Below are 27,309 nucleotides of genomic sequence, written 5' to 3' on the forward strand. Positions count from 1 at the left end.
ATGGATGATCATTTAGCATATTTCAACTTGGGAGTTGGAATGGCGTGGTGATAATAGGTTATAGGAAATTCATAAAGGAGCATGGGTAAGATACATCTAAAGGAGCACAAAACTCAGAAATAAAGTAATGTTTACTTGTGTTTTACTTAGAAGAAATACTTATAAAGCCAGGTGAAACAAAAATGATTATGCAGCTAGTACACAAAAAATATATTTTTAAAGACACAAACCAAATTTTAATTCACCCGCCAAAAATGTTCGCAGGAGGTCCGTAAGAATTTTGTTGTAATATCACTTCCTACCGCTTCAAGACAACATATATAGACTATTAAGGGAATGATAAATATTATGATCTGAATAGTGACTTTGATAGGATGTAACTTATACGTTATTATGTTGTATGAAACCGACAAAGTTAGAATATATATAACTGAAAACACGCATACCAACTGTACAATAGTTTGAGCAAGTTAGATTTATACTGTGGAACTTACATAAAGCCATACAAATATTTGTAAATATATAATATCATAAATATAATAAAATTACTATATGAAAAACAATTATCTATATAAATAGACAATATTTATAATGATGAATTTATATGTATGATGTTGCACACCTTGAATACTCATAAACAGGATGGCTGACGGCGTCGAAGACAAGGGATGACAGCACGCCGCCCGTTTTTAGCCAAAAACTGGCTAGTACTACACTGTATCAATTGTTCAGTGGTATGTTATTGTCTGAAAATACCATAATTTTAAATGCATATATATATTTAGTGCTAAGAGTTTTGTTAAGTAAATTCCTTTCGTTATCAAATGCTGTTTTGTTATGAACGTCAATCTAAGATGGCGCAACCGTTGATTATAAGTGTGGGATGTGATGATGGTGTTCTGTAATTAAATACAATACAATTTAAGAAGGCTATCAATACACTCCTCATAAACAATAGGCCTTCCCATAGTATTTTATTTTGGAGTATTGTATGTTGCCATACAAGTAGTTCGATGCATGATTTAGGAACGAGCCAAGTTTCTGCCCCGCAAGTGATCGGATCAAGATTTTATTAAATAGTTATAGTAATTGTATTGGATGGATTATTATTTTGTGACTTTAGTATTTGTTAACCATGTTGGAATTATTTAGTACATAAATTTACAATCTCCAGGAACGGATTGGTAGGCGAAAAATCCCTCTTTAGACTTAGTTATTCAGTGGTTCCTGATTTTGTTCTTTTATTATAATTTCCGTATAACATGCACAATAGTGGCAACACCTCAACTTCCACTGGTATGAACATGATACTAAATTTTAGTACATGAAGATGTTACATTGATGCCATCCGAGTGTATGAGGCTGCTAATCAATTTACCTTGCCTTGAATTTACCTTAAAGCGCTTATGCCTTAAGGGGGTGTTGCTCCCCCGATGGAACTTGAGGCAAGGCCACGGCATAGCTGCCACCTGATCTGGTAGGGTTGACAAGAATTTGTCAAGTTCCCTTTTGAAAACTTTCATTTTAACACCTGTAATGTAATGATCCATAGGTGTTTAGGCAAGTGATTGAACAGTCGGGCCCCCTTTCTTGAGATGCTGTTGTGTTGGAGCGTCTTGACTTTTAGTGGGCACTGATGGGAGGGCCAATTGGGTGCATTTTCTTCCAGGGTGATATGGGTCTTTACTGGTTTAATAGGTTCTGTTTTGGGTGGAGTGATCTGGCCTTCTAGGATTTTCCATGTATATATTATTAGATATCTCTCTAGTCTCATTTTCAGCCAGTCTTTCCCATTAATTGTGTTTGCCCACATCTTGGTGAGCTGGGGTTCTTTTGATTGTTGAGGTAAAGGTTCTCTGCAGAGCCTCTAGCTGCATTATGTGGCCTTGTTTGTATGGAGGCCAAAGTTGTGAGCAGTAGACGTAGTCTATGATAGGGATGACTAGGGCTTTCCATAAGGTTAGCAAGGTTTCTGGTTCTCTAGTGTGGAAGGTTCTAAGTATGTATCCCATTTGTTGTCTGCATTTTGATACTGTTTTTTCAATGTGTTGATCAAATGTAACATTATCCAAAAGTATAACTCCTAGATCTCTTACCGATGTTTGTTGTGTGATATGGTTTCCTTTTGGATCTTTATAAGTTTCGTGTCTGTTCTTACTGAACTTTATAAATTCAAATTTGTCCTCATTAAATTTCATGTTATTAATTTCTTTTTTGCTAGAGATTTGCTAGATATTTGCTAGAGATTGTTTTGAATACCTGAGTGTTGTCTGCAAATGATAGTAGTGGGCTGGAGATATCGGTGTTGATGTCGTTGATCATAATCAAGAATAGTATAGGGCCAAGGATAGTACCCTGCAGGATACCACTTATCACTGCTTCTTCTCTTGATGCTGTTCCCTCCACATAGCTAACTTGTTTCTGATTTGTAAGAAACGACTAAATCCACTCCCCAAGCTTGCACCTTATCCTTCATGATCTGGTCTTTTGAATGAGGATCATATGGTCAGCTTTGTCATAGGTTTTTGCAAAGTCTAGATATATTGCATTGACATTTTTGTTCTCTCCAATGGATTTTAGGATGAAATTGTGGAAGTCTATCAATTCAGTTAGGCATGAATGTTTGCTTCTAAAACCGTGTTGGAAGTCTCTTATTAATTGTTTTTTCTCTAGGAAATGTATAATATGGTTTTTTATGATTCAAAGATTTTAATGATATTTGAGGCTCATGGGTGCTATTGGCCTGTAATTTTTCAGTTCCTTTTTGGATCCTTTTATGTATGAGAGTGACATTGGCAAGTTTGAATATTTCTGGTATTTCACCTGTGTCCAGGGACTTTCTCCACAGTGTAAGGAGGGGAGTTGAGATTTTCTTTTTGCATTCTTTGAGAATGTAGGTGCCTATGCTGCCTGGACCAGGTGACACTGATGTCTTCATATTGTCTATAGCCTTCTCTATATCTTCCTTTCTTATTTCTATGTCCTCTAATGTATCTTTATCTTGGCCCGGAGTTTCTTCAATTGTGTGGATATTAGTTGACAGGGTGCTCGAGGCCTTAACATACTGGGTTTGAAGGATGTCAGCCATTTCTTGTGGGGATGTGGTAGTATGTTGTCCATCTGCCCTAACTAGTGGTCCAATATTGTTCTTTAGTGTGGATTTCTTTTTTGCATAATTAAAGAAAAATTGGATATTTTTATTATTATTTTTATGCCATTTCTTTCACTGTCCATCCTTTCAGTTTCGTGAGATGTTTTTATTTTATTTTCCAGATCACGTAGTTCTCTTTCAGCTCTGTCTCTTTCTCTTATATTGCATGGACTATCCTTTTTGTGGTTGTTGGAGAGTGATTTTCCAATTTTGGTTCTCCTCCTCATTAATGTCTTTCTGTATCAATGTTCTTTTGATATCTTTTTCCTTCTTGGTTGCTTCTTGGGTGCATTGGAATGAATGATTTTCCTTAGGTGTTTTTCTATTATATTCCAGCATTCCTGTGTGCCTTGGTTCTTAAGTTCTTTGTTCCAATTTATCCTTTCAAGGGTTTCATTGACTTCTACCCAATTAGCCTTGTTTATGTTAATATCTGAGAGTGGCATCCTTTGTTTATGAGTTACTGGGTGTAGTAGTGATATATTTGTTTCTGTTATGATTATATTGTGATCCGAGTATATAGTTGGGGATATGTTTAGATCATTTAACATATTTGGGTTATTGGTTAGTATGAGGTTGAGGATGTTGTTGTTTCGTGTTGGAGTATGAACTTCTTGGGTTAAGAGAAGCATTTCTCCTTTGTTATGGTATTTTCCAGACTCCATGGTGCCATGGCTGCTCCATGTACAGTTTGGTAGGTTGAAATCACCTGTTATTATCACCTCCCTAGAGTGGTCTTTGATTTGAGGACAGTCTGTAATTTTGCTGAGTATGTCTTTCATTTCTGAACTGGAGCTGTCTGGTGGGATGTAGATGGTGGCCATTATTATTCTCCTGTTTTCTACAGTAATTGCTATTATGATTATTTCACATGTACCATTCGAATAGGACAGTATGGTTTCAGAAGGGATGATTTCCAGGATGTACATTATAACACCTCCATGTGATAGTCTTTATCCGTTCTGTGGCAGCTGTATCCCTTTATTTGAATTTCGGAGTCCATAATCATTGGGGTTAAGTGAGTTTCAGTTAATGCTATTATTGCCGGCTCTCCCATAGTTAATGTTTCTATAAATGGTATTTTGAATTGGTTACTATTGGGATATAGGCCTTGAATATTTATATACATTATTGGAAGGTTCGGTGCAGTGGTAAGGGTCTTCCCCAGTGATGCATTTGGTTGAGATTGGGGGTTCCCAGTTGGGATATGATTAATCCCGTTAAGTACATCATGGAGTTTTGGAGGTTTCTCATTTGTGCCTTTATTTCTTGAAACCCCAATATATAGTCATGAGGAACACTAGGTTGGGATTCAAGTGGTGATGTTATGTCCTTCTCTTTCACACTGTTGGATATTGATGTCTGGTTTCTTGACTTTTGTGGGTCAATGGTTATATTGGGTTTGCAGGTTCCTGTGTGGGTTTGTCTGCCTGTTGAACTTTTGTTCTTTTTGTGCCTTTCAGATGGGGGTATTTGCAGTTTAAGTTATAGCATTCTTTCTTTTGCCATGAGAATATACAGATGCTTGGGTGTAGGAATTTGCATTCAGCACCTTTTCTACAACCTTGTTCATCAACTCCATCCCTCGTGAAGTATTTGCATAGGTAGGGGTGGTTGGATGGGCAGTCTGAACCATCTGCTCCATATTTGCACATGCCTTTTTTGTAATATCGAGATGTTCTTTTTTGCTGGCTTTTTGTTTTTTCGATTGGTGGTTAGCCTGATCATGTGTAGTATTAATGGTCTCCTTCTTTTTGGGGTTTGGACTAGGTTTCTCTTTTGAATCTGGAGGTGGGGTCGAGTTTAGTGTATGGTTTCTATTTGGGATTTTACTTTGGGGAGTTGGGCTGGAGTCTATGTCCTTTGGTGAGTCTCTTAGTACTGAAAACTTGTTGGATAAACTTACTTCATTCTCCTGTGCTGTTGTTGGTTGACTTAAAGCAATTAGTCCCTCTGTTGGCATGCCCTGGTTTGCTATATGCATATCTGGACTAGGCCTTGGTAGTAGTTGTTGGGTTTGGTTGGGGTTTGCAGTCTGCTCATGTTTTGATGAGTGTTTTTGTATAGCCCCTGTTGTTTTTGTATAGCCCCTGTTAGATTATGGTTTGTATGCTATGGTAGGGCTTGGCTCAGTTTTGGTGGTGGGCTGGGTGTTTGTGTTTGTGGGTTGGTGTTTCCCCGTTTTCTTCTCTGGTTTCTGTTTCTGTTTGTGGGCTTGATGGTGAACTGATTGGTAAATTTTTAGAAGTGCACACCTATGTGATATAGTAATAGAAAAATAATTTTGTAAATTATAATACATCAGTGTAATATACATTAACCTTGGTGGAATTTGATAATAGAAAAAGTTGTTAAAAGCTGTAAACAAACAAATGTAACCATTTCAATTGCTTGAGACACCAACTTTGTTTTGGTTGATGGAGAGGCCAAAGATATTAAAGTATGATAAATTTGTCTATTCTAACCTAATCTAACCTGCAGTTAGTAATGTGGTACCTGTAATTCTGGAGGTTGTCATGGTCATTATCTCTGACCTCCGAATTTATTAAAACAAAGATGGCGTCTACAGGAGTCGAAGTGACTTCATTAATTTCTGTATAGGTTTTAGCAACTTTTTCTGATATTTATATCTGGCAAGAAAAATATTACATTGATGTATTTTAATTTACAAAATTGATATTTAATTTTCTAGTGCTACTGTGTAGGTGTGCACTTTTAAAGTACCAAATCTTTTTCACTGCTGTCAGTGTTGTGTTGGACAGTTTCTATATTTAGCTGAAAGCATTAGGAAGAAAAAAGCATTTGCTAATTGTTGGCTCCCTTTGTATGATAAAAGTGTAATAAATACAGCTGAAATTGATGATGATAGGGTTTAACATCATAAACTAATCAGGAGGCTAGGATGGAATTTCATGCATCATGCCCATAGGTCAACTTTGCTGGTGGTAGGGATTGAACTGCCATCTCCTTGACCTTTGCTGGAAGTAACAACATCCTAACCTGCTTGGCCAGTGAGCTTCCAAAATTAAGAGTTGAAATTAGTAGAGAAAATTTGGGCCTAGTCTGGAGTTAAGTGTCATCCCATCGAAGCTACACCAGAGGGAGGTGATGAGGTTGAGAGGTTTTGAAAATGGGTGGCTTCGCTTTACATCTTGCTGGACCACTACATGCAGGTGTTGGTGGTCCTTCATTGTCAATTACTTTGTATGGCTTAATTTGCCTTTAGATTTTTGTTTTAAGGGCAAGAAAATCTGAAGAAAGAAGTTCTTTTTTTGAATTTCTGTAAGGGCTTCTCAGATCAGTCAACTCTGACAGCAACTTACTGATTGGATAATGAAATATAATCTCTCTATGTCACTTGGGGACTTTTTATTTATATATTTTTTTTGTGATAAGAATTGAAACTAATTTGCTCCATAAATTCTTTTCAATTATTTTTTTATTGAAAATAATCTCTGGAGCCAATTAGTTTCAATTGAAAAAAAAATTCTTAACAAAATCCACGTCACTTGCCTATTATAAGGCCACTTTATCTCCTGTATCTCAGCACTTAAAGCATTATAATCATGTTTGTTTGAAATCGTTAATACACCCATAGTGGAGATCGGGGGAGCATATTCGTGGATTTAGTTGGAAACTCATTGAATGGATAAAGGATTTCCTGGAAGACTGTAATATAAGGATGATAGTGAAGGATATATCAGGATGAAGGGAAGTGATTCTGGCATCTGATGTTCTTTATCTTTTTAAATAATATGGTGGAAGGTGCAACAAGCTACTCTGCCCTCAAAAATACTCCATAAAACAGAATAAGAAGGTGAGGGGGCTGCAAATTATTTCGTGATTTAACCACTTTAGTACGACTCAAATTCTCACAGGCAGCGTTGGCTGCCATATGTAATTTGTATCACACTACTCACATTATAAAGTATGAAACCATTGCAGTACTACTAGTTCTCTTTTACTCGAGTAATAATAAACACAAAATGTGATCATACCTGTTCACAGAATCTGGGGTAACTCGTGTACAACTACATACATACATATACCAAGGCTTTTTCCCCCTTACAAGGGAGGTAGCCAATAAGGAAAAGGCATAAAATCATTCCATCCCTGAATACACTCCACACCCGTCCACCCTCCCTCTTATCTTAGCTCCTCCTGGATGACGGGTCATCCCTGCATCTCATCCACTGCCCTGGGTCAGAAGCAGTGTTGCAAGATACAGCACATCCACAGCAAGGCCACTTGCTGTGGATATTAAATTGGCATCTCCACCCTTTCCATCCCCGCATGCAGAAAAAGAGAAGATGGGGAGAAATCCCTTCGGGCTGTGTCAAATTATATCTCATACATACTACCTCACCCCCTATCCCCCACCCATTCCACCTCATGCATCACATCATCCATATACAACCATTCTCCATTGACCCCTGTCTTTTGTCCTCTCCCGTCCTTCCTCAACAGACATTCTCCTCTTTCCCAAAGCCCCTTTTACCCCATCCATCCACCTCATCCTAGGACGTCCCCTCATGTTCACTCCCTCCACATCTGCCTTCCATACCTCTTTTACTAGTCTTTCTTCACTCATTCTTTCCATGTGTCCAAACCATCCTAATACTCTTTCATCAACCCTTTCCACCCCTGTTCTCCTCCTCACCTCCTCATTTCTCACTCTATCTAGCCTAGTAACCCCCATCATACTTCTCAGACACCTCAAACACATTCAAACTCCTTCTCTCTTCCTCTCTTATGTTCCATGTTTCTGCTCCGTACAGTGCTGTTGGCACAATCACTCCTTCATCCATTCCCAAATGTCTATTCCTCATTACACTCTTCAATCCACCAAGGCATTTACTCGCTTCTCTCAATCTACATTCTACCTCCACCTTCACTCCACCTTTTCCTGCCACATTTGCACCCAAGTATCTAAAACTATCCACTTCTTCCAGTCACTCTCCCTTAATGCTCACTTCCAGTCTACTGCCACTTTCACCCCTTGTACATCTCATCACCTTACTTTTACCCACATTTATCTTTAGCTTTCTTCAATCACATACTCTCCCAAACTCTGTCACCAACTTCCTCAATCCCTCCTCCGATCCTGCCACAAGCGCAGTGTCGCCAGCAAATAACAGCTGGCTCAAATCCCATTTTTCTCCATTTATTTTAACCATCTCCAATCCCTGACCCACTACCCTTGCATTTACCTCTCGCACTACCCCATCCATGTATAAGTTGAACAGCCAGGGCGACATAACGCATCCTTGACGAAGTCCCACCTTTACCTCGAACCACTCACTCTCTCCATTTCTAATCCTGACACAAGCTCTACTACTCTCATAAAAACTCTTGACAGCTCCTAGAAGCTTTCCTCTTATCCCATATATCTGCATAACCTCCCACAGTGCCTTTCTGTCTACCCTATCGTAAGCCTTTTCCAGATCCATAAAAGCCCAAAAAACATCCTTCCCTTTTCCTATAGCTTTCTCACATATTTGTCTTACCACAAAGATCTGATCTACACAACCTCTACCTGTCCTAAATCCACACTGTTCCTCACCAATTACTCCCTCTGTTCCTCTCCTAATCCTCTCAATCAAGATCCTCCCATAAGCCTTCCCAACTACACTTAACAAGCTAATCCCTCTGAAACTACTACATTCACACTTGTCCCCTTTTCCCTTGTAAAGTGGAACTATACAGGCACTCCTCCAGTCCTCCGGCACTCTACCCTCTCTCCAGCAAACATTAAACAACCTCACCAGCCAGTCCACCATCACTGTAGCTCCTTTTTTTTTGTTAGACATTCTGCATGGCATCCATCCAGCCCAGGTGCCTTTCATCATCTTAACAACTGCTTTCACTTCATCCTTCCTTATTTCTCCTCCATTTTCCTCACTCATCACTCTCATTTTCTTAGCATTTCCCACTGCAACTATCTTTCCCTCCCTATCCTCCTTCACATTTAGCAACTCCCTAGAATATTCTGCCCATCTTCCCCTTACTGCCTTCTCTTCCATTATCATCTCTCCATCTGCACCTTTTACCTTTTCTTCTCTACTTGATTCGCCTCCTCTTCCTCTCTTAATTTCTTTCCAAAACATCTTTTTATTACTTTCAAAATTTTCTGTCATACTCTTACCCCACTTCAAATCTGCTCTCCTCTTTGCCTCCTTTACCTTTTGCTTTACTTCTCTTTTCTTTTCTTTGTACCTCTCATATGACTCCCTTGTCCTATTTTGTAACCAATCTGTGAAAGCTCGCTTCTTCTCTTCTACAACCTTCTTTGTTTCCTCATCCCACCATTCACTACCCTTCCTTCTATTTCCTCCTGTCCTTCTTGTTCCACACACCATCTTTGCACACTTTGTGACTCCCTCTTTGAACCATCCCCATTCCTCCTCCACACCTAGCTCTACTCTATCCTTCACTCCCACTCCTCCTTCAGCTTCTTCTTGTACTCCTTCTCCTTTTCATTTAAAGAGTTCACTCTAAGCACCTCCCTACCTTTTGTCCCTTTCCTCTTTCTCCATCTATCCTCCACTCTCAACTTACCTTCCACCAAAAAATGATCTGATATTCCCCCACCCTCTCCCCTTAGCACATGTACATCCTTAACTCTTCCTATCATAATCCTATTTACCACTACATAATCCATCAACGCTCTATCTACCACCCTTCCATCCACCACCCTCTCCCATGTGTACTTATGCTTGACTTTCTTCTGAAACACTGTATTTGCTATCATCAACTCTCTTTCTAGACACATTTCCACCATCAACTCTCCTCTACGATTCTTTCCTGGAACTCCACATTTCCCAACCACTCCATCAATTGGACCATTTCCTACCCTAGCATTAAGGTCTCCCAGTACTATTACATTGACATTTCTCCCTAAATCCTCTATGCACTCATTTAAATCTATCCAAAAGGCCTCCCTTTGTTCTACACTCTTCTCACTGCCAGGCCCATATGCACTTACAAAGACCCACATCTCCTTTCCCAGTTTCACCTTCATCCATATTATCCTTGAGGAAACCTCCTTCCACTCCATTACACGTTTACCTATCTCTTCACTTACTAGAATAGCCACCCCTTCCCTCCCTCGCCCTCTCTTCACTCCTGATAACCTCCCACTTACACTCCCAAACTTACACTCACCCTTCCCTTTCAACTTAGTTTCACTCAAAGCCAACACATCCATCTTTCTTCTCACAAACATACTACCTATCTCTTCCCTTTTACTCTCATCTGTACCACATCCACGCACATTAAAAGACCCAAACCTTAGGGTGCTGGTCGGAAAACTCCCAGACCCTCATATGCCTTCTAAGCTACCAGAAGAGGCTGGATGACCGCGTTGTGAACAGCTGCCCAGGATGTAATACTTCACGTCATACCATACAACACATAATGGAAGACTGCATTATACACAATCATGCACGCAAACAACACAACATACGCTCTATAAAGGATTTGTGGGAAAACCCAGTTTCGGCTATGGCATTCCTTGGGGAGACGGGACTGCTCGGACAGACAGTCTAGGGAATGACAACAACAACTGAATGCTACTTTGCCACAATAACAAGCAGCCAATACCCCAGACGAGTACAACTACAAAATATATAATTCAAGACACTGACACTGGCATCTTCGTGTACCCACTCATGTCTCATAATGCCTATGTAGGTGGCATTGTACTGAAGTGGTTAAACAGAATGTATGCTTAGAACCAGTCAGTGAATCTGCCCATTGCCCAGGATCTATTGCAGGAGACTTGTGCATTCCAGGTAACATGCAATAGCTATGAGGAAGAAACATGTTTTCTGGGAATGGATAGGGTGGGGCAGTATAAAGTGAGGTGTTCTGTGTCTTTGGTGTGGTGGTTTTATCTGTGACTGTTTGTTTCTCTAGCCAGGTCTATTTTATATTGTTGTTGTCATAGTGCTAAATGGAGACCTAAATGCAGGTGTGCTAGCTCTTGGTACTGTAAGCAGGTGACAAGCTGCCCTTTGCTGACACAATATAGGAAATCCTCTATATATGAAAGGGATACATACCTTTAAACACTTGTGTATATTGATTACTCGTATATTGAGGTGAGGACTGGTGCTGCAGTCATTTGTGCGGTAAACTTGGTTCTGTATAGTATTTTCATAATGTTTTCATACTTGTCATACCACTTTTTCCTTTTCGTTCCTTCAAATCTTTGTATATCGGAGATTCCCATACAAACAACAGTTCAAGGTTTATGGGCTTAGGACCATTGCCGATTGGTGTGGGTTTGTAGGTTTCATGTCTCTGAAATGATAATCATTATCATGTTTTTATAATCATGGTAAAGCCCATTTGGATGCTGCTGGCTACAGTGTACATTTGTAGTTGGTATTCATATAGGTTATTTTACCTAATGGAAGTTTACACAAAATCCATTGTTTAAATTCTATCCTTTTCACAACATCAGCATTTATTTAGATTTAGTAACAATTTTGAATAGTATATTTGTTTTTATATGGAAACCTCTGGCTTCTGTTGACCAATCAGCTCAGTATTAATTTATTTTTACTATATTTTGAAGTAAACCAAAATTTGTCAAATGTGCCTGGAAGTGTTCAAATAACAAGGAAATTAAATTTGGATAGTGAAAACAGGCTGGTTTCTTACTTGTAACTGTAGCTGTACTAAGAGTGCTCTATATCTAATTATTGTTTCTTTGTTTCCCCAGGTGATGGAATATAAAATCTAAGCCAAAATGTCAAGTAAAGATGAAAAAGTGACTCTTAGAGATGATGGAGAAGGTGGTGGTGGAAGAAGTAGCAGTGATGGTGGTGTAGAAGGAGGAGGTGTTGATGTGAGACTGGATGGTGATATCGAAGAACCAAACCTTGATAGTGGTGTTGATCCTAGCATTAGTGTCGATAATGCTGATGTTGGTGTTGAACAATCTAGACTTCAGATGGAGAATACTAAACTTGAAGATGGTGTTGAAACATTTACTGATGCCAGTAGTGGAAAACTTGATGAAGTTGATAGTGAAAGAGTTGATGCAGTTACTGGTGAAAGGCTCAGCAATATTGATGACACAAGACTTAGTGAAGTTGATGGAGAAAGACTCGATTCAAGTGGTGGTGACGTGGGAGGTGAGGCCCAAGCCATTACAATTACTATTATGGACCCAGGTTCCTTGGACCCTTCCGCATTAGACCCTGGAACCCTTAGTGGTGCTCTTGTAACTACAGTAGAGGCCCAAAGTGAAGATGCAACGGGGTTCATGGTAAATGAAGACGGGACCATTGTTGTGCAGGGAGATGAGGGTTTGCATGCAGTGAATGACGTTAGTATAGCCCTCATCAACAGTGCTAGTGATAATACAGTGACCTCTTTAAATCAAGTACCTGATAGCGAAAGGACTAGTTCTATTATTAAGGCTGATAATTCCTCATTAAGCAAGAGAAGGGATGCTTTAAGAAAAGACTTTGTATCTGTATCAGCAGCGGAAGAGGAGGAGGAAGATGACGATGAAGAAATAGGAAGACATTGTTTTATATGTAATGTAGATCTTCCATTGGAAAATCCAGATGATTCCATTTCAGTTTTCAAAACCCAAACTACATCATCATCAAGAAAAGTATCAGTAATATTATCTTCACTAGTAGGACAGACACTTACTGCTAGAAAGGTGAGTGGTATTGTCACGGTTTATTAAGTAACTTTTTAGTTGCATGTTGTGACTAAAGTATTTATTTTGTCAAAAGGAATCAGCTGCTGGGAAGGTTTAATAGATCTTCCACCTGTTTTGATAACCCTTTTACTGTGATGTATAATTTTAGTATAGTGGAACCTTGGTTCTCGACCACAAACCATTCTAGAAAGTCGTTCCAGAACCAATTAGGTTGAGGAACAAAACAAGTTTACTGATCTGCTGAATAAAGCTTAATCGTGGTGATGTTTTCCCACAAAAATTTGAATTTCACCCCCATTTTCTATTTTTCTCTGCTCAGGTTGGTTGACAACTGGTATTTTGGGTGTCTGCCATAGTAAAAACATTCTCAATAATTTTTTTTTTTCGAGAACCTATTTGTTCAACTTTGAGACTTTAGAGAACCAGAGTTCTACTGTATTTATTGTAGCCTCTGCCATGTAGCTTTATTTTGGTGAGGGAAATCCAGTACCACAGTAATAAGTTTGCTTCATTCATGTTAGGTGTATGGGTTGATGTAGATTATTGGTTGGTTTGATATGTTATTCCATGACTTTATTTTATTTTATTATTATTTTTTTTTTTATGGTGTCTGGAAGGAATGTAGCTCAAGTTTCTTTGTGTGTGGTGTTTGCATCAGAGAGAATTAGGAGTATATGTCGAGCTGATTCTTTGTTGGTATGGAACTATTTTGATATAGATGTGATCTGCCTGTATGCATGCCAGTGTAGTTATTTCATGTTTTTTAAGTAATATTTCTATTGGATTGATTTTTAGGAGAGGTTGGTGAAACATAAAGTTTTGTCTGCTATTTAGTGCTTGTTTTGTGATCAGAGTGTGGAGGTACTGGGTCAGGTTATTTTAGATGATTATAATACAGTTGGGGTTGAATTTATATTGTGTTTGTATGATTTATCTTGCTGCATTGCTTCTGACCCAGGGCGGGGGATGAGATGCAGGGATGTCCTGTTATCCAGGAGGAACCAAGAAGAGGGAGGGAGGGAGGGGTGGTGAATGGGAGTAGAGTATACGGGGATGAAATGGGTGGGATTGGACTTATGCCTTTGAATTTGGCTTCCTTGTAAGGGGGGGAAAAAGCCTTTGGTATGTGTTTGTATGTTTGTATGATGTGAGGAGTGGGTGGGTTCTATTGTTCTAGTATAAAATTGTGCCTATCCTTTTGATGTGCTGATTTATGGGAAGGAGTTTGGTACCTGATTGTAGATATTCTATTAGTGTTGTTTTAGTACAGCTAGCTTAACGTTTTATTCCCCTTTGTTTGTAGGATGTCTTTGCATGCATCTTGGTGTATTTACCTGTGTGTACTGAAGTGCAAGAGTTGTACTCATTGCATCATTTTACCCAATTTTTTAATAGTTTAAACCCTGGCTGTGGTTGCTTTAAATTATTTCAGTGGTTAGAAATATATATTTTTTTGAGTGTATTTGTATTAAGGATATGGAAACATGGCATTAATGAGGAACACCAAAATGTTTTAGTTATTGATATAGGTTTTCTGGAGTTCTTTTTAATATTTTGATTTATTCTTGCAGGCTCACAGTGATATAATGTGTCGAAGATGTTTTAGTTTATTAGATCGTGTTGATACATTAGAAGTGGAGATCAAGAGTTCAAAAGAAGAGATTGTCACAAAATTTCAGAACACCATTGCTATGTATGGAGGAAGAGCAAGAAAAAGAAAACCAACTGCTGCTGTGAGACGGGATTTTGTCTTTCCCAAGGTGAGTTGATAACAGAAAAGAATGTGTTGGTAACCAGGGGTTTCAGCTGTGTCAGCACTGATAATTTTTTTTTTTTTTCCCCATGGGAGATGTGAGATTATTCTCCCATAAAACGAAGTGTTTACAGGCATACTTTTGTTCTTGTTAGTCTTGGTCACACACAAGATTCAACAGTTGCTGCATTTTTCTTTTGCTTAAACTAGAGATAAATCTTATGTATACAGTGTACAAAGGCCTTAATTCCTGTATTGTAAATAGGGGGAGGGTAGTCAAAACATACCTTGTTTTTGCCCTGATTGTATGTGGGAGAAAAGCACCAGAAGGAGGGGACCCCTTGTTCTGCTCCTTTTAGTAAACTTTTATAGTATTGAGAGGGTTCATGGTTGTATTGATGCCTCCACCACAAGATGCTAAAGAATCAAGAAAAATGAAGAAGAGCCAGACTGTTGGTAGAGATAGAATTTAAAGAGGGTAGTGGGAAGGTGGGATAGACATTAGAAGTAATCAAGTTTCCTGTCAATGCTGTATGACCAGTCCAAAGGGGTTTCATGAAGTCCTTGAAGTAGTATCTTTATATTACTCTTGAAGTTTATATGAGATGGAAAAGGGAAGTCATACTTAAATTTTTTAATGATGTCCAGAGATATTTAGCTTCAAGTTATGTATTAGGTATTGTCCACACTAATTAACAATTACTGTGCAACAATGAGTGGAATATTTCAATTTAAATCTCTCTTCTGGTGTTCTTGAAGTAGTATCTTTATATTACTCTTGAAGTTGATATGAGATGGAAAAGGGAAGTCATACTTAGATTTTTTAATGATGTCCAGAGATATTTAGCTTCAAGTTATGTATTAGGTATTGTCCACACTAATTAACAATTACTTTGCAACAATGAGTTGAATATTTCAATTAATTTAAATCTCTATTCTGGTATTCTTTCTTTTCCTTCTTGTCCTTTCTCCTCCACTTTTACTCTTAATTTCCTTTCTACCTGATAATGGTCTGACATTCCCATGCTCTCTCTAAGAATGTGTGCCCAGATCACTTCCATTCCTTCTTTAGGATATCTACATTTCTATTAATGCCATTTTGACTACTCCCATCCACCCTATTCTTCAGCCATTCTCAAATTTAGCCAAAAATGTAGTGTTGTGTACAAGCAACATCTGGCTTACTCCCACCCTCCATGGCACTGTTTTGCCATCCCATTGACACACTGAACAACCATGGCAATATCACAACTTTAGTGGAGCCTCAGTCTTACATTCATACATACATACACACACACACATATATATATATTTATTTCTGGGGCACAGGTTTTCTCTAAGGCAATTCTGGTTGAAATCAACTGCACTAGTTGCTTTAACAATCTTCAAGACTGTATTCTTTAATTTGGAGAATACTTTACTATTAGCAACTGAATATACACAGTGTATGCCAACTGGTATATTTTTGCATAGTAATAGTATTCAGTAGCTATTGACTCCACCGAAACTATAGTTTTTCGCCTCGTCGTAAGGCGTCTTCAGGGTGAGGACTGCTTTGTAGGATGCTCTGTTATGTTGAAAGGTCTCCCAACGAATAATGACCGCTGGTTGGATGGGCTGGCTTATAAAGCTCAGCCTGCCTAGCTGAGGCGGAATACTGGCTCCTCATTGGCCGAGAGGGGCCGCATGAGATTTTGTCCGGGAGCCAAGGAGGTGGGATTTTGTCTGGGAGCCAAGAGGGTGGGATTTTGTCTGGGAGTCAAGAGGGTGGGATTTTGTCTGGGAGCCAAGAGGGTGGGATTTTGTCTGGGAGCCAAGAGGGTGGGATTTTGTCCGGGAGCCAAGGAGGTGGGATTTTGTCTGGAAGCTCTGGCCTGAGTTGCTGTTGCTCTGGTTACCACTTCATTTAAATGGTGACCCTCCCTCTGTCCCATCATGCAGAAAAAAAGATGGGGAGAAATCCCTTCATGCAGCATCAAAATATTATTCACACATACTCCCCCCCATCCCCCACCCACTCCTATGCATCAAATCATCCATACACAACTATTCTTCACTCATCCCGATATCATTCTATCTCGGCCTCAGTCATAGATAATAAAAATGACAGTTGGCAGTAATATTTATCTTGAATAAGTGAAATTTTGTGCCTAATTAATAGTAAGTGTGAAAATGTGTTGAGAATTATTTAAGTGTAATTTTTACTATGGTTATCAACTTATTTTCTTGATAGGTTGAACCTGAGGATGACTATGAAGCTAAAGAGCTTGATATGGATGACAATTTTGAGCCAACTGTTGATGACCTAATGCAAGAAGAAGCTGATGAAAGAGATGATGACAATTTGGTGGACGTGAATACCGCTGAAGGAGATGATACAGAATGGGAACCGCAGACAAAACGACCACGGGTGAAAAAAGAACCTGTTGACATTGCAGGTTAGTGCATTTATATTCATACTTAGTTTGTGCTTGTTGATGCAAGGGCAGAATTTATAGCAAAAAACTTCATGATTGAGTTGTGTCATAGAGCTTGAGGTGTTTCTGTGGAAGGTGTGATGAAGGACTAAAGTAGTACAATAGTATCATTGTTCCTTTATGAGTAGAGATTGTTTACTCTAGCATAGAAGAATGGTGTAGGGCTTTGGTCCATAGGGACAGCCTCAAACCGTCTCCACTCCTTATCACTCGCCCAAAGTAGCTCAGTTTGGACAGCTCCACAAAATCTTTTCACTGAGTGACTTTTGGGCTAATCTGGTGGCTGTGGCCAGTCTTCTAGGGCTTTAGGTGACCTGTAATAAGGAATAAAGACAATAAATCAATTGGGTGAATTGTGTGTTTCATCTTGACCCTTTAGGAAACTGAGGTTTTTCTAGGCCAGTGTTCCTGTCTTGGTTTGTATTGTCCTTAATGAGCATGTCATCCTATTTAACCCTGAACTAAGGGGTCACTGCAATATTTCAGGGGATGGAGGGGTTTTACAGGGCAGAGGACAAGATGCAGGGATGACCCGTCATCTAGGAGGTGTCAAGATAAGAGGGAGGGAAGAGGATAGAGGTGGGGTAGAATATATAGGGGATGGAATGGATGGGGGTGGTTTCTATGCCTTTGTTTTTTGGCTACTCTCCTTGTGAGGGGGAAAAAGCCTTTGGTATATGTATGTATGTATGAAAGTTTGAGAAACATTTCTCAAAGAAATAGGTCAGAATCCTATGCCAGGAGGAGCATGGCTGTGGCCAAAGTAGTCACCTTTGCCTAAAGTACTTTAGGGACTGTTGGCACAGGTAAGTCAGTTCTTGGAATCAGAGAAATGTGGAATGCAAAGCCCCAACTAAGCGAGTGCGAGATGAACATATGTCCGAATATGCCACCTGTGCTGAATAGAATATTCATGCTTAAAAGGAACAAAATCTTAAATGTTATAATCAGGATACTTGGCAATGAAAGGGTTATAGATGGTATTTTCTTTCAAATTACAGACCCAAATGCACCACCCAAGAGAAAACGTGGACGCCCAAGAAAAGGAACAACATCAGTGAAATCCAAGGTAAGGGATTCAACTATATATAATATATATATGTTATAGGAGTGGGAAAACTAGATATTTTAGACACTTTCAGCTGTTACCTACTTTGTGAGGTTCCTTTTGATACAGTGATGCCTACAAAGGTGTCATGAGGAGCGAGTTGGTGTGTGGGCCGCCATTGGCATCTTGATTATATTCATTTTGTAGTTGTAGCTGAGTGACCCCTGAATTCTGTGAACTGGCCTGATCATATTTTCTGTGGTTATTAATATTCAGAGCGAAAGAGAACGAGTAATACAGCTGTAACTTTATATTTTATAATGCGAGTATTATGATGCATCATTGTACATCAGGCATCTAATGCTGCCTACAAGATTTTGACTTTTTGAAGAGGTTAATAGATTTTAAAGCAGAGGGTTTCTAATTTACCTCTCAAAAGGGATTGTGTATGGAGGATGGAGTGGTCACAAAACAAATAAAAGAAAGGTATATATATATATATATATATATATATATATATATATATATATATATATATATATATATATATATATATATATATATATATGTATATATATATATATACACACACACACACACTCATATACACACATATACACCAAGGGCTTTTTTTCCCACTTATAAGGGAGGTAGCCAAGTCAAAAGGCATGTGCCCACTTCCGCTCACTCCACTCCCATCAACCACCCTTTCCTCCCTCGCATCTTAGCTCCTCATGCATGAAGGATCATCCCTGTGTTCTCACTGCCATGAAAGAAACCTGTAGAGAACACACAAAAGACTAAAAATGGAAAAACTGCAAAGAAATATGTGCAATGAAATATTAGGTCGGAAAGAAAGTAATGTCGTTTTTTTAACCATATCTATTTTATTTTACAAAATCACATCTAATTGATTATTGGTTTTGGCTGTAGTTTCCCTCATTTTCAATGAAATCTCCAACATTTCACCAGGTTATTAATACCTGTTTTTTTCTAAATCTGGGTTTTGATGAGAAGAACAGATCTAGGTAATTTTTTAGTTGGTCATCATTTTCATAAATCGTATTACTTAGTGATGCTTCAAAGACCTAAAAACATGGAAATCCGATGGAGAGAGATCATGAGAATAGGGTGGGTGTGGTAAAACTTCTCAATTGAAACTCATAATTTTTTCCTGGGTGATTCTTGTTGTATGTGGTCTAGCATTATCATGTTGAAGCACAACACCTTTCCTGTTGAGCAGTGCTGGTCTTTTATTCGATAAGGCAGCTCTTAGATCTTCAAGTTGTGAGCAGTATTTTTCAGCTGTGACTGTTTAATAGCTCATAGTGAACCAGTCCTCTCATATCCCACCATAAACAAAGCATGATCTTCCTTGGGTGTAATCCTTGCTTTGGAACTGGCATTGGACTTTGATTTTTACTCAACCACTGTCTTTTGCGTTGGGTATTGTTATAAAGAACCCATTTCTCATCCCCAGTGATGATTCTTTCCAAAAATGGATGTCTAGAGTTTCTTGAAAGCAATGATGTGCAGATTGTCAATCTTTGGTTGCGTTGGTTATCAGTCAAATCATGTGGCACCCACTGTCCCAGTTTTGAGACCTTTCCTAGTCTATGAAGGCTTGAAATTATGCTTGTGTGAGTTGTATTGAACAGTTGAGCCAATTCTCTACTCGTAGACTTTGGATTGGCCTCTACTGCACCTTTAAGGGCTTCTTGATCAATTGACTTTGGTCTTCCTGAACGAGGGGAATCTTTGAGATCAAAGTTTCCTGAAGAAAACTTTGCGAACCACCGTTGGCATGTTCGAACATTCAAAACATTGTTGCCATAGACAGAACAAATGTTTCTTGTAGCTTGTGCTGCCAATGTGCTTTTCTTGTATTCATAGAGCATACATACATATACCAAGGCTTTTTCCCCCTTACAAGGGAGGTAGCCAAAAAGGAAAAGGCATAAAATCATTTCCACCCATTCCATCCCTGAATACACTCCACACCCCTCCACCCTCCCTATTATCTTAGCACCTCCTGGATGACGGGTCATCCCTGCACCTTGTCCACTGCCCTGGGTCAGAAGCAGTGTCGCAGGACACAGCACATCCACAGCAAGGCCGCTTCATTAAATCGGCGACCCCCCTTTCCATCCCCCCATTGCCCTTCGGGCTGCATCAACTTTTGCTCACACATACTACCTCACCCCCAATCCCCCCGCCCATTCCACCTCATGCAATCACAACATCATCCATATACAACCATTTTCCGTTCACCCGTCTTCTGTCCTTTCCCGTCCTTCCTCAACAGACATTCCCCTCTTCCCCAAAGCCCCCTTCACCTCATCCATCCACCTCATCCTAGGACGTCGCCTTATGTTCACTCCCTCCACATCTGTCTTCCATACCTCTTTTACTAGTCTTTCTTCACTCATTCTTTCCATGTGTCCAAACCATCCTAATATTCTTTCATCAACCCTATCTCCCAGCTCCCTTTCCACCCCTGTTCTCCTCACCTCCTCATTTCTCACTCTATCTAGCCTAGAGCATACAGGGTCTTAAGTGCTCTTCATTAACATCTATTTCCTGTTGGGTGAATAATTAAATTTTCATATATACACCAAGGCTTTTTCCCCCTTACAAGGGAGGTAGCCAAAAAGAAAAAGGCATAAAATCATTCCCACCTATTCCATCCCTAAGATACACTCCACTCCCCTCCACCCTCCCTCTTATCTTAGCACGTCCTGGATGACGGGTCATCCCTGCACCTTGACCACATTAGAACACACATTTAATGTAAATTAACAATTGATTGGTTCTTAGGAGGATTCTAAAGTAATTATTTGAAAAAACGATATTACTTTCTTTCCAACCTAATACATTAACCTCTTAAATACGAGTCCAATTCTCGTGCGCAGCATCAGGTGCCTGAGGTACGATGATTGATGTATCACAACACTTGTGTAATAAAATATAAAAGTCACTGCTGTATTACTCATTCTCCTTTACTGAGTAATAATAATAAACAGAAAAATCAAGCCAGTTCACAGAATTCGGGGATTACTCAGCTACAACTACAAAATGAATATAATTAAGACCCTGACACCGGAATACTTGTATACCCACTCACACCTCATGATGTCTACATAGGCATCATTGTATGGAAAAGGTTAAAAACTCTAAAATGGACCCACTCTACCCATGAAAATTCCATATCAAAATAGCCGTACATCATCATTAACAAGCAGTTCTCCAAAACAAGTTTCACTTCCACAATTGTAGAAAATAAGAAGATAATGAGAAAGATATGCCAGAAACCAATGCCACCCCTCTTGTTTCTAACAAAGATAAGGGGACAGAGGCGAGAGTCGCCGATTTAATGAAGCAGCCTTGCTGTGGATGTGCTGTGTCTTGTGACACTGCTTTTGACCCAGGGCAGTGGACAAGATGCAGGGATGACCTGTCATCCAGGAGGTGCAAAGGTAAGAGGGTGGAGGGGAGTGGAGTATGAGAGGGATGGAATTGGTGGGAATGGTTTTTATGCCTGTTTTTTGGCTACCTCCCTTATAAGGGGGAAAAAAGCCTTTGGTATATGTACGAGTTTTATATACATACCAACAGCTTTTTTCCCCATACAAGGGAGGTAGCCAAAGTGAAAGTCTCCACTCCCATTCACCACCCCTCCCTCCCTCTTTTCTTGGCTCCTGGATGATGGGTCACCTCTGCATCTTGACCACTGTCCTGGGTTAGAAGCAATGTAGCAAGACACAGCACATCCACAGCAAAGCCACTTCATTTAATTGGCGACACCCCGCCCCTCTCAATCCCCTCATGCATAGAAAGAGAAGACAGGGAGAAATTCCTTTGGGCTGTATCAAAATATTATTCATACATATACCCAAACCTCCCATCCCCCACCCACTCCCATGCATCACACCATCATCCATACACAACCATTCTCCACTCACCTCTATTTTCTCCCTTTCTCAACAGACCCCCCTCTTTCCCAATGCCCCTTTTATCCCATCCATCCATCTCATCCTTGGTTGTCCCCTCATGTTCACTCCCTCCACTTCTGCCTTCCACACTTCTATTACTAATCTTCACTCATTCTTTCCATGTGTCCAAACCATCTCAATACTCTGTCATTAATCCAATCTCCCAACTCCCTTTCCAGCCACGCTCTCCTCCTCACCTTGTTTCTCACCCTATCCAGCGTAGTAACCCCTACAATACTTCTCAGTCATTTCATCTCAAACACATTTAAACTCATTCTCTCTTATGTTCCATGTTTCTGCCCCCATATAGTGCTGTCAGCACAATCACTCCTTCATACAATCTCCTCTTAGCATCCATTCCCAAATGTCTATTTCTCATTACACTTTTTAATCCCCCAAGGCATTTACTTGCTTCTCTCAATCTACAGTCTACCTCCACCTCCATTCATCCCTTTCCTGCTACATTCCCACCCAAGTATCTAAAACTATCCACTTCCTCCAGTTGCTTTCCCTCAATGCTCACTTCCAGTCTGCTGCCACTTTCACCCCCTTGTACATCTCATCTCATCACCTTACTTTTACCCACATTTTTCTTCACCTTCCTTCTTTCGCACACCTTCCCAAGCTCCATTACTTCCTTAATCCCTCTATCCTGCCACAAGTGCAGTGTCATCAGCAAACAACAATTGGCATATCTTTTACTTCTCTCCATTTCCTTTAACCATTTTCAATCCCCGGCCCAGTACCCTTGCATTGCCTCTCGCACCACCCCATCCATGTATAAATTGAACAGCCAAGGTAACATAACACATCCCAGGCAAAGGCCCACCTTTACCTCAAACCACTCTCTCCATTTCAAATTCTAACACATGTTCTACTACTCTGGTAAAACTTTTGACTGCCTTTAACAGCTTTCTTTGTATCCCATATATCTGCAATACCTCCCACAGTGCCTTCCTGTGTACCCTGTCATAAGCCTTTTCCAAATCCATAAAGGCCCATAAAACATCCTTACCTTTTCCTAAAGCTTTCTCACACATATGCCTTACCACAAAAATCTGATCCATGTAACACCTACCTGTCCTAAACCTAAACTGTTCCTCACCAATTGATCCGTCTGTTTCTCACCTAATCCTCTCAATCAAAACCCTCCCAAAAGCCTTCCCAATTACACTCAACAAACTTATCCCTCTGAAACTACTACATTCACACTTGTCCCCTTTTTCCTTGTAAAGCAGAACTGTACAGGCAGTCATCCGGCACTGTACCTTCATTTAGACAAACATTAAACAATCTCATCAGCCAGTCCACCATCACTGTACCTTCCTTTTTTAGACATGCCACATGACACATATCTAACCCAGTTGCCTTTCTGCTCCTATCATTTTAATAATTGCTTTCACCTCCTCTTTTCTTATTTCTCCTCCATTTTCCTCATCACTGTCAATTTCTTAGCATTTCCCACTGCAGCTACCTTTCCCTCCACATCCTTCATCACATTTGGCAACTCCTAAAATACTCTGCCCATCTTCCTCTTTACTACTGTCTCCTCCATTATCATCTCTCCATCTGCACCTTTTACCTTTTCTTCTCTACTTGATTCACCTCCCCTTCCTATCTTCCTTTCCTTCCGAATTTTTTTTTTTTTTTTTTTTACTTTCAAAATTTTCTGTCATACTCTTACCCCATTTCATATCTGCTTTCCTCTTTGCCTCCTTTATCTTTGCTTTACTTATCTTTTCTTTGTACCTCTCATATTATTCTCTCATCCTATTTTGTAACCAATCTGTGAATACTCATTTCTTCTCTTCTATAACCTTCTTTGGTTCATCATCCCACTACTCACTACCATTGCTTCCAGTTCCTCCTGACCTTGTTTCACATGCCATCTTAAAACACATTGAGACTCCCTCCTTGAAACATCCCCACTCCTCCTCCACTCCTAATTACACATAACAAGGGCTTTTTCCCTCTTACAAGGGAGGTAGCCAAAGTCATAGGCATAAATCCACTCCCACCCATTTCATCTTCACATACTCCACACCCATTCACCACCCTTCCCTTCCTCTTTTCTTGGCTCCTCCTGGAAGACTGGTCATCTCTGCATCTTGCCTACTGCCCTGGGTCTTGAGTTTTACTGAGTGGAGAACCTGTAGCCCCACAGTAGCTGGCAAGCTGTCCTTGGGTCTCCCACAAATCTCTGGAAAAAAATTTGGATTGTTGTTAACGTTGAATTTGTGTAGGATTATGTCACTGGCTGAAAGTAGTAGGAAGATGAGAACATATGTCAGTTGTCAGCTATCCCATTGTAAAAAGGAACAAGTATAAAGACAAACTAGAATGGAAGCATCCCCTCAAAAATCATGAGTGACCTTACCCCAAACAATCATGAATGAAAGCATCTGTTGTCCCAGGTATCACATGCAGCAGACATGTGGCTCCTAGGTAACCAGCAGTAGCCACCAGATTGGTCAAGAAGTCACTCAAGAAAGAGATATTGTGTTCTTATCGAGGTATAGCTAGGGTGGGGCAGTATGATAAAGGATGTGTTTTCTGTGTGATGGTTGCATGTAGGGCAGTTTGTATTTGTGGTCGGGCCTATTCTGTGTTGGCATTGTCAATGCTGGATGGTGACTTGAATGCAGTCATGTGAATGTGGTTCTTGTTTCGCATGTGAAGGACTTTTTTTCTCTAGAGGAGTTGGAAGGAAGAGGATGTTAGGTGGTCAATATTGCAGTACTTATTTTGTGATCTAGTGTGAATGATTTATTGTTTGAATTTATTGTGCAGTGAAGGTGAAAGGCTGTGTTGAGTATGTTGCTTTTTTGTGTGTATGAGAGAGAGAGAGAGAGAGTGAGTGAGTGAGTGAGTGAGTGAGTGAGTGAGTGAAGTAATGAAATGATGGACACACAAACCATGACCTGTCCCATAGAGCATGGAAATGATAGGCCCAGTTTTATGCAAGAGCCCTCAATCCTGGATAACCATCCTATTATATAACACAAGCACAACCAACTGAATGAGAAAAGAGAGAAAGAGACAGACACGTACAGATTAGGCAGGCATACTAAAATATCTATAACACCCAACCACCCTCATGCAACAGCAGACTCGTGTCATGAAACAAGCACTCGAAGACTGACCAACACATCTGTGTACTCCACCAAAGTCAAACTCCTCCAGACATCAACCCTACAGAGAAATCCCTCCTACTACATGCAAGGGATACACTGACATGGCTGCATTCAGCCCACCAACCACGTTAACACTGCTAAGACAGAATAGGCTTGGCTGCTGTCACAAATTGCCCCAGATGCAATCACCACATATAAGACACTGAACACCTCACTCTACATTTCCCTACTCGAGCCTTAGCCAGACATCATAACAGCGTATCATCTTGAGTAACTTGCGAGTTAATCCAGTGGCTGTTGCCATTTACCTGGGAGTCCTGGGTCTCCTTCAAGAAAGACTTGTGGCAGTGCGTTACTGGTATAGTGGTCATTTGCAACAGCTTGGGTCTAGAATGCTTCTACTTTTTCCACTTCTTTTTACTTTTAAGAATATTCAAAGCAGGTAAGATACTGGTCACCAGAATACTTAAGCAGGTAAGATGTTGGTCATTAGAATTATAGAAAATATTTTCAAGTGTTTTATGCAATGTGGACTCCTGTTGATATCTGTTATTGTGATTATTTTTTCCCCTTTTTCATTTTTGTACATTTTTAACAATATTGTTTCAGATTTTCTATGTACAATAGTAAGGTTTGTCTTTTGCTTCACATGTTTAGCTTTGGTTTTTAATATGAACATTTGTAAAAATAGAATTTTTTTATGCATAATCAAGGCAAAATTAATGAAACTTGAATAGTGTTTGAAATATTGCAAAGTGATTTACAATTGTTATATGAAAAATGAGGGTAATAGAAGTGATTTTTTTTTTTAAACTACATAATTTGTAGCAAACTAGTTGATTACAGACAGATAATTAAAAAAGCATTGTCTAAGAAGAAAGATGTAAGTACACGGAACAGGATGATTGGTGGAAGGGAAGTTGGAAGTGTATTATGTAGGACAAGCAGTAGTAAAGTGCCATATATGATGGAAGGGAAATAATAATTGTTGCCTTGGAATTTCACTGGTGGAAGATTTAGTGGTACATCTAGGTCTCTTAATCCAACACTTGCCAACTACCACTTGTGCAGACATTTGGCACCTAGGACATAAACCCTTGTAGGGAATTGGCCCCCAGGACATAAAATGCCACCATTTCCCAAAGTGGGTTTGTGTCCAGGGCCCAAACGTCCACACAAGTGGCAGTTGGTGAGTGTTGAATGAAGAGACCTAGGTGTACTCAGAATCTGGCTGTGGTCCTCAGGTCTCCCATAAATCTCTCTAGGAAGAAACGTTGGACTGTTGCTTGTGTTGCATTAATGTGAGACTAAGTATACATGGAAAGAAAGAGTGAAGAGAGATTAGTTAAAAAGATGTGGAAGGAGTGAACATGATGGGGATGCCAAGGATGAGATGGATGGATGGATGGGGTAAAAGGGGCATTGGGAAAGAGGGGAATGTCTGTTGAGGAAGGAAGGGAAAAGACCAGATATGGGTGAGTGGAGAATGGTTGTGTATGGATGATGCTGTGATGCATTGGGGTGAGTGGGAAGGGGATGGGTAGAGGTGAGGGAGTATGTGTGAATGATATTTTGATAAAGCCCAAAGGGATTTCTCCCTGTCTTATCTTTTTCTGCATGGGGATGGAGAGGGGGGTCGCCAGTTAAATGAAGTGGCCTTGTTGTGGATGTGCTGTGTCTTGCTATGTTGTTTCTGATCCAGGGCAGTGGGCGAGATGCAGGCATAACCCATCATCCAGGATGAGCCAAGAAAAGAGGGAGGGATGGGTGGTGAATGGGAGTGGAGTATGTGGGGATGGAATGAGAGAGAGTGGATTTATGCATTTGCTTTTGGCTACCTCCCTTGTAAGGGGGAAAAAGCCATTGGTATATGTATGTATCTGTGTAAGTAGGAGCTCCTTGGGGCGCTGCACCTCGTGGTGTACAATTAACTGAATGGTTGGAGGGAAAAAAGAGCATCATGCTACTCGGAGATCTTCAACACCGTATTACCTTACCTCACATAAACAATACTAAAACTAATCCATCTAAATCACAAGACAAACATTCTAAGATCCTCCCTAACTTCA

General features: G+C 39.9%; 1 protein-coding gene across 5 annotated transcripts in view; it reads left to right on the top strand.

Moving 5' to 3' along the window:
• Positions 1-616: 616 nt before the first annotated feature.
• LOC143038601 (uncharacterized) overlaps positions 617-27,309 on the top strand; it is an 80,999-nt gene continuing 54,306 nt past the window's right edge. For all 5 annotated transcript variants that reach the window (XM_076208036.1, XM_076208035.1, XM_076208037.1 and 2 more), the window contains exons 1-5: positions 617-734; positions 11,880-12,833; positions 14,408-14,596; positions 16,823-17,027; positions 18,068-18,135. In XM_076208036.1, the coding sequence (XP_076064151.1) occupies positions 11,907-12,833; positions 14,408-14,596; positions 16,823-17,027; positions 18,068-18,135 (1,389 nt within the window). In that variant the 5' untranslated portion in view covers positions 617-734; positions 11,880-11,906. The remainder of the gene's footprint in view (positions 735-11,879; positions 12,834-14,407; positions 14,597-16,822; positions 17,028-18,067; positions 18,136-27,309) is intronic.

This window comes from Oratosquilla oratoria, chromosome 24 (assembly GCF_046742065.1).
Source record: "Oratosquilla oratoria isolate Oo_2021 chromosome 24, ASM4674206v1, whole genome shotgun sequence".
Classification (NCBI taxonomy): domain Eukaryota; kingdom Metazoa; phylum Arthropoda; class Malacostraca; order Stomatopoda; family Squillidae; genus Oratosquilla; species Oratosquilla oratoria.